Below are 13,773 nucleotides of genomic sequence, written 5' to 3' on the forward strand. Positions count from 1 at the left end.
CTGGTAACAGCCCTCCTCCAGTGCCTGTCTATAGATCTCAGCCTATAAATCAGTAGGCGTAATTCCCAGCCTAAAAACTCAACAGTTATAGTACTGGGAGATAACGCTCAGACAACTTAGACAAACAAATAATTAGTTACATTAGGGGCTTAAAACTTCATACATTAGGAACTTACTTTCTTGGCTCAGTAATATACGAGAACAGAATACTCCTAGTATAGATAATATCTTAGGTAAAATTTGAATAATCAGTCACATCACCTGACAAGATTGCTGTGAATTGAATATGAAAGATACTGTAAAACTGGTGAAAGCCCTCAGAGTTATATAATTTGGAAGCTATAGCATTTGATTTATGGTCTGTGTCCTGCACTTAACAGAGAAGGAGTTGGAGATATACCAGAGTATCGCTGACCTGACGGTGAAGGCCAAAGAGCAGGCAGTGTTCAAGTGTGAGGTCTCAGATGAGAATGTGAAGGGCATCTGGTATAAGAATGGCGTGGAGGTGAAGACAGACTCGCGGATAAAAATCACACACATCGGCAGGTTGGTGGTGCGGTGTTTGGATGGTGTGTACAGTTAATGCTGACTTTTGGGGTTTCAAAGTGCATGGCCTTTTCACTACAAACTGCCAGATGAATATGGATTATGAACAACTTTACCCTATCATGACACGCATTACTTGCAATGCAGAACAATCAACCATCTATCCAGAAGGTGGGTGCAGAAAGGTTCAGGTTAACTTCAAACACTTTCCTTGGTGTGTCTGTGGAAATGGATTTGAACCATGTGTGATAGAAGAACTCATCTTATTACAGGATCCACAAACTGACCATTGATGACGTGAAGCCAGAAGACGAAGGAGACTACACCTTCATCCCTGAGGGATATGCGTTCAACCTGTCTGCCAAGCTCAACTTTCTTGGTACAGTAACTTTTTCATCTTTCGACAATTATAAAACTCAATTGAGCTCAAACATAATTAGATTTGACTGAAATATGACCCGTAAGACACCATTTAGCTGCATAGTGTTTTTGGTGAGCCACTTGCAGGCTGAGTGGGAAGTTTCTTACACAAATTTTTCTTCTAATTTGTTATACAGACGTCAAGATTGACTTTGTTCCTCGGCAAAGTAAGTCATTTCCTAGTATCCATTATGATAAACGATATTTGACATCACCAGGAATATTTCTGTATTGAAATGTTCTGATTGTTATATTGAACACAATTAATGGGCAGTTTGGGCTAACTTAGGCATGGTGGTTTGTTGGAATGACACTCTTGCCTCCCACCTCCATATCTGAGTGTTTAGTTCTGCTCTGTGTGTGGAACCTGCACGTTTTTCTTTGTTGTGTTGGTTTCTACTGCAATTTCCTTACACAGTCCAATGACCTTTGCTCCTAGCACCCTGACTAGGATATGTAGCTAAAATTTGATCAAGTGAATAATAATCTTCAGATTTTTTTTGCCTTGAAAGATCCACCAAAAATCCATCTGGACTGTATTGGTCAGTCTGCTGAGTCCACCATCATAGTGGTGGCAGGAAATAAACTGCGACTGGATGTGCCCATCACCGGAGAGCCGGCCCCCACTGTGATCTGGACCAAGTCTGACAAGGTAGAGCAAGGCTTCTTTTCTTACTTCCTGATTCAGCATAGCTGGCTCTCATGTATAGCCCTACAGTGAGAAGCAATGAGCTGCTTCAGTCAGAGGATCACACACAGACCGTCCAGTAAGTAAATCCTCACAGCTGTACCGCCTAAGGAACTGAACGAACAACCAGACCACTTCCTTACCAACAGGGGGGTGTACAGGGATGGGACCAGAGGGGCACTAGCCTCAGATGAAAGCTGATTGGTTCCCAGAGTGCCCCCTCCCTTGTCACTCACTGATTCAAACCATATAATTGCCTAATGATGAGGTAGACCCCTCTGTATGAATTGCTCCTCTTATGCCCCCCAAAACCCTAGAACTGCCCCAGCTTTCCAGTTCTGCCAAGTTCCAGCTAAGCATCAGAATCACTGATAATATCTCTAAAATGAGACATTGAGATAGTATCACAATAATGGTAAATACTCTAAGGAACAGTCTACCAGTTGTAACGTAAATGTGTCGTTTGCCATGGGTGCCGATGTCGTATGCGACGAGTCACCATTGGAGGTCCTGATCCATCTATCACCACCACCATCAACCATGATTCCATCAATCATGAACAGCATGACTTTGAATATAATGTAGGAACATAAACAATTTTAAACCATGATGGTTTTTTAAAAAAACATTTGACATATGGTCACTTGATTGTTAGATGTAATTATTAACGTGAGATGTAATTATTGGTGTAATAATTACTGGCTGGATGGTGACGCAGTGGGAGTTTGCACTTTCTCCATGTGTCTGCATGGACTTCCTTCTACGTCTCCAGTTTCCACACACAGTCCAAGGAATTGTTGTCTCTAAATTGCATATTGTGTGCGAGTGTGTCTGTGATCCTGTACTGGGTAAGTGTTTGTGGAAAATGGAGGTATAGCAATTACTGAATGGGTTTGCATGCTTTTTTGCATCCACCACTGGTTTCATGCCAAATGGCAAGGCATTAACCTGTAACTGACCAGTGCCAAAAGCCGGTGCCCTTAGAGGCTTGCTTTTAATTCAGCATGATTCCTTCGGAGGTCTTTAAAAATACAAACCGATCAGGAGGGAATCCCGTGAGTCTTTTTGCATGTCATGGTGCCATCCGGAGATAATACCGCTCACAAGACACCTAAGGTGAGAAGATCAAAGCTTCGCATTATCATCCAAACAGGTAAGAGTCTGAGGATCTCCTACAGCTGATCATCACTGACTGACAGCTTGCGCTCTTCAGACCTACCTGTAAATAAAACATGCTGCCTGATTGGCAAATAAGACCCAACAATGAAACTAATTTCTAATTAAGATGTAAATTGCATTTCTCACAAGTGCAATTTGATATGAAGGCCTCTAGAAGATGCCATGATGTCACTTGGCATCTTCTAGAAATAGTTTCCAGCTTGGGGGCTGCTTGTAGCTCAGTGGGCTAAGCCTCTGAGCCTGTGGTCAGAAGGTGACTGGTTCAAGCCCCGCCTTGGCACATTTGCAGGTTCTTCAGCGAGGCCCTTAACTCTCAGTTTCTTCAGTACTGCTATGGGTGGCTGCACTTGGAGCCCAGCATGCTGTTACCTACAGAGAGCAAGTTGGGGGAGATATAAAGGGAATTTTCTCACAGGGATCAGTAAAGTAGCAATCACTAATAATTAATGAAGTGGTAAATAATCAAAACAGATGGTTTTAAGATTAACTTATTGACCTTTATAGCATTTACCTAGAAAAAACAATTTTGCTCAAGCTGATAAAAATCAGATGAGGGGTTTATTTCAAAAGACTGATTCTTGTTCAGTAAGAAACTGGCGCGGTCTGCAGATGCGCACGCACTAAATCCATCTTCGACTTAGTTGGGCAGATTCAGAAAAAGTGACCCATACCCTGAATACAAATGCATAAAAAGTGCTGTTTTATGTAAACAAGGAGGAGGTCGTCTCTGGCAAGCAGGATCACATTAGCTGCAATTTAGCTTTTTAAGCACGATCTCTATGGTACATTCTGTATGAGAATCTGTGCATTCAAGCTAAAGGGAACAATATTATCAATGTCTTCCACCATTTGGAGGCTCAGTTACTTACTAAGAGCGTGTCACTGTCCTCTGAGATCCTGGCTCCAATTTGCATCTTCTGCTCTCAGGCCACAAGTAGCGTGAATGTGTCTGACTGTACTGGTGAAGGTCTTTGTGGTCTGAGGCTATGTGAGTGGGAGGCTGTTCCTGTGCCACAGCAGGAACTGGAGACAACTGGCTTCTTCCCGGAAGTGTAGCTGCTCTACACTGTTTCTCAGCTTTGGTTTGCTCATGTAGGGCAAATCTAGACAGCTGAGGACCGACCAGCTGTGGCCCACTGACCTGGAGTACATTGCTGATCTGATGAAAGATGGACAAGTAAGTCTTACAGCAGCAATGCCGTGGCTTTTGCATGATTTACTGTGTCTATACTCGTGCAAGCAGTAAGGCAAGCAGGACCATCATCCCTCAGCAGGACGTCCACCTGGGCAGGTAATCTCAGAGATCCTCCTTTCTAAAAAGCAGTAGCTGTTATATTTAGATTAAACATTTTGTGAGAGATGGAATTTAAATTTTATTGTTCAAAATGATGAAAGAATCATTTATCATCACGGTTTTTAATACTGAGGACAAACAGCAGTGTAGCTTTTCTCTGCAGGTAAGTTTCATATTTTAGAATGGAAAAATTTTCTAAAAGAAAGGACATGAAGTGCGTCAGTTGTGGCGGGAACAGGGTTGTTGGGAAGGACAACTGCTGTCCCTTGGCAAGGGTCCAGTCTGGCAGGTTAATCTGTACCCCCTGGGCAGGTCATCTCTGACACAGAAGGCAGGGTCCACGTGGAGACCACCAAGGGCAACGGCATCTTTACCATCGAGGGGGCTGAGAGGAAGGATGAGGGTGTTTACACCGTGATTGTACGCAACCCAGCGGGAGAGGACACCGCCAACATCAATGTCAAAGTAGTGGGTGAGCCCCCACTCTCCCACCCACTCAGAGTACATTAGCCCTTTTCCACCAACGCAGTGTTGGTGCTGAGCTGGTGCATAATTTGGAACTGGTTCCATGCTTTTCCACTGTCAGTTACCTGACAGCACCACAGAATTCCGGGTGTGAAACCGGGAGCCTATGAGGAGGGGCTACAATGCGCCGTTAGCTTCAGCAGAGTCAAATTTGTCATTTCCGTTGTTTAATGTTTTGTTTGACTTGAGAGTTTCCTGAAAACATACAGAAATTAAAGCAGATCTGGAGAAAGCAGACTACATTCGTAGTAAGGAGCAAATTATTAGCAAATATATATATTAAAAAAGAACTCTCACAAAGCAGCGTAGGATGGAAAAAGTTTAAAAGTGCCCCACTGTTCTTTATTCATTGTTTGTAGCCAGCCTCCAAATTGTGACTGCATCACACAATTGAAAACTGGTGCGTGTTCTCCCAAGTTTATGATCAAGACGGCGATATATGTAGTCAAATGACTAATGAGAGTGAAATTCTGGATCAACTGCGTCGGACTGAATCCAGGGGCTGCTGTGTCCTATAATTGGCTTGTTGGTGGATATACCCAAACAACTGGTGATGCCTGTCTTCTATACAACTGCAAAATCTGCACAGAAAAAATGCAGTAAATAATTAGCGATAAATATTAATCAGTAATGCTTTGTACTGTAGCTAGCTAATGTTTTTGAAAAATAATGTTGTGATTGATGCTAACTAAAGAACAGTGCTTAAGTTAACATTCTCTGTCAAAAAAATATTAGCAAACTCAAAAATGTTACATGCCTGTCATAGAGTGCATATTTACTGTTAGTTTTAACCAGTGGAAATGTGGGCTGGTTCTCACTCCGGCACCAGCACCAGCATCAGCATGGCACTAGTGGAAAAGAGGTTCATGGAAACTAGGCTAACAGGCACTGTCCAAGTCACACATACAAGTGTCCTTTTTCATCTCTGCTTCCCCTGGAAAGCAGCAACTTGTGCCTGCCACAACATTTGACATTTGATATGCCAAGTTGTCAAGGGGAAAATGCCAATATGTACAGCCGTAGGGAGTACCAGTTCACCTAATTTATGGAAGCAGAGAGGGCCTTTAAATATGATCCCAAATAGAATCAATGTCAAGGCCTATAGATCAGCTTAAAGCCAGGCATAGGCTAAGTACATTGACAATTAGGTTATATTCTTGTGATTTCATTCCCTCATTCTGCAATTAAAGGGTTACCTTGAAAGCTGGCATCTTGTCATTGGACAGTCATCAGACTGTCAGTCTGGCATCTTTCCACTGTTTGTGACGCTGAGCGGCACAGCTGGTTCTGCTGCACATTGACCTGCATCCCTAGCGAGCTCCAGACAGATTCCTCTGCATCTCCAGAGCCAGACAACATCAGATGACACCATTGCTACATGTGTTTTTATGCATAAATTATGGCCACCTTGACCTGTTCTTTTGTTTATGAAGTAGCACATGATTAAGCTATAAAGAGAGCTTAATTACCTTTATCTGCCTGCTGTTAGCTATACTGAAGGCATCAAGCATGAAAAATACCAGCTGATCATTTGGAGTAGATGAATTGAGCTAACGTCATTTTAAACTTTTATTATTATTATTATTATTATTATTATTATTAATAATAATAATAATTTCAGTATCCTCATCCATCATTTATGCTAAGGGTGTTTTCACATAATGAAACATTTGTTTTCAATTGGAATTCCTCAGTATCTTTAAATTATTACCATTAGATCAAATTCTCCAACAAAAATAATAGATGGGTAATAAATGATCAGAATGGTACTCTGGTAAACTGGAAATATAAAGTACTGAAGGCTTCCCATGTTTCTACCATCGGCATGGTAGCTGCGGTCCATGTCAGTCATTTATTGTATTCCCTATTTCCAGATGTGCCAGATCCCCCTCAGGCACCCAGAATTCTGAGCGTTGGGGAAGATTCCTGTATCGTCCAGTGGGATCCACCATTGTTTGATGGTGGCCAGCCTATAATTGGTCAGTATAAACAACATATACCTGTGACACACTTTGACATTTGAAGATAAATGTAATTTCTCTTATGGTAATTCTCTTGTTTGCAATACCTGGATTTTAATTAGGAAACCAAGAGTAGACCTCCCACTATTTTTTATGGTATTTTACGTAGAGATCCTACAAAATTGAAACATGGTTTCATAATGTTATGTGAATCAGCCTTTCTGTGACCTTTATAATTATTGATATGACATAAATCTTCAGAATCATCAGAGATATTTAAATCTCCCCTTAGGTTATGTACTGGAGAGGAAGAAGAAGAAGAGCTACAGGTGGATGAGGCTAAATTTCGACCCACATAAGGAGCTTACCTATGAAGCCAAGAGGATGATAGAGGGGATGCTGTATGAGATGCGAGTCCTGGCGGTCAATGCCATCGGCATGTCCCAGCCCAGCCCTGCTTCCCAGCCCTTCGTGCCGATTGGTCAGTCCCTTTATTTTTTACCTCCTTTGACCTTGTAAGAGGCATCCCTCTTGGACCCATATATACAGTTTTTCAGTTCACACGATCCTTTTCCAATTGGAATAATAATTATTATTCATTCATTACAAAGACTACGTTTTAGATTATAGGAGATTCATTCCCTCATTTTTGTTAAATTGTTGCCAAATTTTTTTTGTTCCCCGAGTAAAACATGGCCACAATTTAATTAAAATGAGGGAACGAATTAGTAAAACGTGACCATGTTTTAATGTATCGTTCCTACAATGTATATAATTTTTATCATGATCATTCACATGATACATTAACACGTGGCCACGACATATAATTTTCATCATGAGTGGGGCTTCATAGTCCTCCAACATATAGCTAAATTGTCATTGGTCAAGCTTTAGACTTCTTAATCAAGGACCATGGAGTCAGTTTCAGGAAGATACATCTGTAGGAAAACTCAACAGCCTGTGGGATTTATTATGGTAAGTAAGTGAACTGCATGGGGTACAGAGAGGCCCCCCTCCCCTTACTGGTCCTGGTTCAATGGGTGTGAACACGGAGGTATCCATCTGAGCCTGTTTTTAATCCAGCAGGTTCAGAGGTCACACAAGCAGGTGGTTAGGAAACTATGCCCAGCATTTACCTCTATAAATACATGTATATTAGAGAGCTGCAAGGTTAGGCCCGACTACACTGCAGCAGAGAGAGCTCACCCTGCTGCCACGGCCACCGTCTCGTATCCCAGGGAAACACGCTGGCCCAGGGGCCACAGGGGGCAGAGCAGTACTGAAGAGTCTCTAAACTCAGGTGCCTGTAAGAGCCATGACGAAGCCGAAGCTCCCCAAGATGGCAGAGAAGCAGCCAGTGGAAGAAGGACACTTGGAACTAGAAGTCGCACCTGAAGATGCCCCTAAGAAGACAGGGGATCCTGCACCAGAACAGCCCCCGACAGATGAACCTGGCCAGCCGGAGCCCACATCTGCTGAAGGAGGCCCAGCTGCAGAGGAAGGAGCCACATCCATTGAGGAGATGCCTTCAGATGCAGAGCCCATGCCTGAGGCGGAACCAGAACCAGAACCTGTTGGCAGTAGGCTTCTGTTTTTAGCTATAATGTGTTCAAAGGAAAAAGGAAAATATTAACACTAAAACATGGGCCATTGAACACGGGCTATTTAGCTGCATTTGTAAATGTTTGCTTTCTCTGTAATGAAATATACCAATGTTTTAACTGGTTCCATTTTATTCAATATGGTATTTTGATTTGTTGAAGAAGCAAATGCACATTATTGTTGTTTTTGTTTGCTTTTGGTCTTATGTGCAACCTGTATAGTATTGGTGTGATTGTCACAATTTAAGTTGTGTTTGGCTTGTGTTTATATTAGTTGCTTAGGTTTTTCTATTGCTTGCAACTTAAATTATGTACCAATGTAAACAAACTGGGGCAGTTATGTTTATTTGGCAGGGCTGTAATACTATTAAGATTCCAGGTTTGCTTATTCTACGGCTGCCATTCTGAGCGAAAGACAGCAGACCAGCCTTCATTAAACTCTATTGATTTATGCTGCTCAGATAAGATAAGCTTTATGGATCCCTGGGGGAAATTCTTTAAACAGTAATTTGAGTTCCGTCAATAAAAGGATGAACATCATTCATTCAGACATCATGGTGAGACTTTGGTTGACACGAATGAATGATAATGTTTGACCCTTACTCACGTTCTCCCCCCCCCCCCCCCCCCAGCTCCAACGAGCGAGCCCCTTGGCCTGAGCGTTGATGATATCAGTGATACCACCATTTCCCTAAAGTGGAAAGCCCCAGAGCGCATGGGGTCCTCCAACCTGCAAGGATATGGAGTTGAGTACTGCAAGGATGGCAGTGAGTGTCCCTGCTAAAATGCCCTCTATGATGCTACACATGACCCAGTGCACATCTCTCACTGCACCAGCTTATCCTTGGCGCACAAGGCTCCCTAAGGTGTCAAAGCATTGAACGATTACACTTTTTAGCCTCCTTGACATCTGATTGGGTCATGCTTTTTCTCTCATTTTACAGCCGACGATTGGGTGCCAGCCTTTGAGGGGCTGACGGAGAGAACATCGGTAATCATCCGTGATCTTCCGACAGGGGAGAAGATGAAGTTTCGCGTTCGGGCTTATAACGAGGCTGGCCCTAGCACCCCCGCTACACTCGCCCAACCTGTCACAATCCGGGAGATTATGCGTGAGTCTGCACCTATCCTGTCACAATCCGGGAGATTATGCGTGAGTCTGCACCCAACCTGTCACAATCCGGGAGATTATGCGTGAGTCTGCACCTAACCTGTCACAATCCGGGAGTTTATGCGTGAGTCTGCACCCAACCTGTCACAATCCGGGAGATTATGCGTGAGTCTGCACCTAACCTGTCACAATCCGGGAGATTATGCGTGAGTCTGCACCAAACCTGTCACAATCCGGGAGTTTATGCGTGAGTCTGCACCCAACCTGTCACAATCCGGGAGATTATGCGGGAGTCTGCACCCAACCGGTCACAATCCGGGAGTTTATGCGTGAGTCTGCACCCAACCTGTCACAATCCGGGAGTTTATGCGTGAGTCTGCACCCAACCTGTCACAATCCGGGAGATTATGCGTGAGTCTGCACCTAACCTGTCACAATCCGGGAGATTATGCGTGAGTCTGCACCGAACCTGTCACAATCCGGGAGATTATGCGTGAGTCTGCACCTAACCTGTCACAATCCGGGAGATTATGCGTGAGTCTGCACCTAACCTGTCACAATCCGGGAGATTATGCGTGAGTCTGCACCCAACCGGTCACAATCCAGGAGATTATGCGTGAGTCTGCACCTAACCTGTCACAATCCGGGAGATTATGCGTGAGTCTGCACCCAACCTGTCACAATCCGGGAGATTATGCGTGAGTCTGCACCTAACCTGTCACAATCCGGGAGATTATGCGTGAGTCTGCACCAAACCTGTCACAATCCGGGAGTTTATGCGTGAGTCTGCACCTAACCTGTCACAATCCGGGAGATTATGCGGGAGTCTGCACCTAACCTGTCACAATCCGGGAGTTTATGCGTGAGTCTGCACCTATCCTGTCACAATCCGGGAGATTATGCGGGAGTCTGCACCTAACCTGTCACAATCCGGGAGTTTATGCGTGAGTCTGCACCTATCCTGTCACAATCCGGGAGATTATGCGGGAGTCTGCACCTATCCTGTCACAATCCGGGAGTTTATGCGTGAGTCTGCACCTAACCTGTCACAATCCGGGAGATTATGCGTGAGTCTGCACCGAACCTGTCACAATCCGGGAGATTATGCGTGAGTCTGCACCTAACCTGTCACAATCCGGGAGATTATGCGTGAGTCTGCACCCAACCTGTCACAATCCGGGAGATTATGCGGGAGTCTGCACCTAACCTGTCACAATCCGGGAGTTTATGCGTGAGTCTGCACCTATCCTGTCACAATCCGGGAGATTATGCGGGAGTCTGCACCTAACCTGTCACAATCCGGGAGTTTATGCGTGAGTCTGCACCTATCCTGTCACAATCCGGGAGATTATGCGGGAGTCTGCACCTATCCTGTCACAATCCGGGAGTTTATGCGTGAGTCTGCACCTAACCTGTCACAATCCGGGAGATTATGCGTGAGTCTGCACCGAACCTGTCACAATCCGGGAGATTATGCGTGAGTCTGCACCTAACCTGTCACAATCCGGGAGATTATGCGTGAGTCTGCACCCAACCTGTCACAATCCGGGAGATTATGCGGGAGTCTGCACCCAACCTGTCACAATCCGGGAGATTATGCGTGAGTCTGCACCCAACCTGTCACAATCCGGGAAATTATGCGTGAGTCTGCACCTAACCTGTCACAATCCGGGAGATTATGCGTGAGTCTGCACCAAACCTGTCACAATCCGGGAGATTATGCGTGAGTCTGCACCTAACCTGTCACAATCCGGGAGATTATGCGTGAGTCTGCACCTAACCTGTCACAATCCGGGAGATTATGCGTGAGTCTGCACCTAACCGGTCACAATCCGGGAGATTATGCGTGAGTCTGCACCGAACCTGTCACAATCTGGGAGTTTATGCGTGAGTCTGCACCCAACCGGTCACAATCCGGGAGTTTATGCGTGAGTCTGCACCTAACCTGTCACAATCCGGGAGATTATGTGGGAGTCTGCACCTATCCTGTCACAATCCGGGAGATTATGCATGAGTCTGCACCCAACCTGTCACAATCCGGGAGTTTATGCGTGAGTCTGCACCTATCCTGTCACAATCCGGGAGATTATGCGGGAGTCTGCACCTAACCTGTCACAATCCGGGAGATTATGCGTGTCTGCACCCAACCTGTCACAATCCGGGAGATTATGCGTGAGTCTGCACCCAACCTGTCACAATCCGGGAGTTTATGCGTGAGTCTGCACCTATCCTGTCACAATCCGGGAGATTATGCGGGAGTCTGCACCCAACCTGTCACAATCCGGGAGTTTATGCGTGAGTCTGCACCTATCCTGTCACAATCCGGGAGATTATGCGGGAGTCTGCACCCAACCTGTCACAATCCGGGAGTTTATGCGTGAGTCTGCACCCAACCTGTCACAATCCGGGAGTTTATGCGTGAGTCTGCACCTATCCTGTCACAATCCGGGAGATTATGCGGGAGTCTGCACCCAACCTGTCACAATCCGGGAGTTTATGCGTGAGTCTGCACCTATCCTGTCACAATCCGGGAGATTATGCGGGAGTCTGCACCTAACCTGTCACAATCCGGGAGATTATGCGTGAGTCTGCACCTAACCGGTCACAATCCGGGAGATTATGCGTGAGTCTGCACCTAACCGGTCACAATCCGGGAGATTATGCGTGAGTCTGCACCGAACCTGTCACAATCCGGGAGTTTATGCGTGAGTCTGCACCCAACCGGTCACAATCCGGGAGTTTATGCGTGAGTCTGCACCTAACCTGTCACAATCCGGGAGATTATGCGGGAGTCTGCACCTATCCTGTCACAATCTGGGAGATTATGCGTGAGTCTGCACCCAACCTGTCACAATCCGGGAGTTTATGCGTGAGTCTGCACCGAACCTGTCACAATCCGGGAGATTATGCGTGAGTCTGCACCTAACCGGTCACAATCCGGGAGATTATGCGTGAGTCTGCACCGAACCTGTCACAATCCGGGAGTTTATGCGTGAGTCTGCACCCAACCGGTCACAATCCGGGAGTTTATGCGTGAGTCTGCACCTATCCTGTCACAATCCGGGAGATTATGCGTGAGTCTGCACCCAACCTGTCACAATCCGGGAGTTTATGCGTGAGTCTGCACCTAACCTGTCACAATCCGGGAGATTATGCGGGAGTCTGCACCTAACCTGTCACAATCCGGGAGTTTATGCGTGAGTCTGCACCTATCCTGTCACAATCCGGGAGATTATGCGTGAGTCTGCACCTAACCTGTCACAATCCGGGAGATTATGCGTGAGTCTGCACCCAACCTGTCACAATCCGGGAGATTATGCGTGAGTCTGCACCCAACCTGTCACAATCCGGGAGATTATGCGTTAGTCTGCACCTAACCTGTCACAATCCGGGAGATTATGTGTGAGTCTGCACCTAACCTGTCACAATCCGGGAGATTATGCGGGAGTCTGCACCTATCCTGTCACAATCCGGGAGTTTATGCGTGAGTCTGCACCCAACCTGTCACAATCCGGGAGTTTATGCGTGAGTCTGCACCTAACCTGTCACAATCCGGGAGATTATGCGTGAGTCTGCACCTAACCTGTCACAATCCGGGAGATTCTGTGTGAGTCTGCACCTAACCTGTCACAATCCGGGAGATTATGCGTGAGTCTGCACTGCTGTCCTCTCCAACCCCTGGTAAGCTTGCAGCATCTCTCCCCTGCTAAATAATTTCCAGTAAATGACTACACAGAGTCAAGATAGTGGTGCAAATATCTATCTGCCTTAGCTATCATCCCATTAACTTAATGGAATTTGTAAGATACCACAGGCAACAGTGAAGAAAATCTTTTGGGTAGATTCCTCTCTCCATTTCCTACACCAATATTACCACCTAACTAGGCCTTAAAGCACACCAAGTGCAAGACCATTCTGAGAGAGATGTAAGAAGCCAGGCCTTTCGTGATATTTCAGAACACAGCTGGGCAGCAGGTAGTGGTGCTGGGCCTGTATGGAACATTTGTTTATTTGCTTATTTATTTGACTTTTGGTTGTTTTTTTTTTGTAGAACGGCCTAAAATATGGATTCCACGAAATCTCCGCCAAACTGTGATCAAAAGGGTTGGGGATTCAATAAACCTGGTTATTCCATTCCAGGTAAGCTATGGAACCATGGAAGCAAGAACTGGAAGCTGTTGCGTCGTGCTTGTATGGCAGACTGTGGGAATGTCACAGATGCAGAACAAGAAAACTAAGTAAAAAAGACTAAATCTTTAACAGAGCTTGTAGTTCTCATGTATAACTCATGTGGCTTTATTAACTCTCTGTTTTTCTCTGGTATAAATAACCACAGAGGCTCCAAACTTTGATAAAATACTCTATAATCACACAATACAGTACTGTCAGCATAATACCGTTTGTAGGTTTGGTATTCAGATTTAAATGATTGACTCTAATCTGCAGTA

The 13,773-nt window shown here is 45.2% G+C and overlaps 1 protein-coding gene across 1 annotated transcript in view; it reads left to right on the top strand.

The window, feature by feature from the left end:
* Positions 1-13,773, top strand: part of mybpc3 (myosin binding protein C3) — a 36,483-nt gene that overhangs the window by 15,286 nt on the left and 7,424 nt on the right. The window contains exons 14-23 of the mRNA XM_072718376.1: positions 381-546; positions 819-925; positions 1,104-1,133; positions 1,479-1,618; positions 4,440-4,599; positions 6,527-6,631; positions 6,906-7,094; positions 8,847-8,981; positions 9,159-9,326; positions 13,377-13,465. Coding sequence (XP_072574477.1) covers positions 381-546; positions 819-925; positions 1,104-1,133; positions 1,479-1,618; positions 4,440-4,599; positions 6,527-6,631; positions 6,906-7,094; positions 8,847-8,981; positions 9,159-9,326; positions 13,377-13,465 — 1,289 coding nt within the window. The remainder of the gene's footprint in view (positions 1-380; positions 547-818; positions 926-1,103; positions 1,134-1,478; positions 1,619-4,439; positions 4,600-6,526; positions 6,632-6,905; positions 7,095-8,846; positions 8,982-9,158; positions 9,327-13,376; positions 13,466-13,773) is intronic.

This window comes from Paramormyrops kingsleyae, chromosome 11 (assembly GCF_048594095.1).
Source record: "Paramormyrops kingsleyae isolate MSU_618 chromosome 11, PKINGS_0.4, whole genome shotgun sequence".
Classification (NCBI taxonomy): Eukaryota; Metazoa; Chordata; class Actinopteri; order Osteoglossiformes; family Mormyridae; genus Paramormyrops; species Paramormyrops kingsleyae.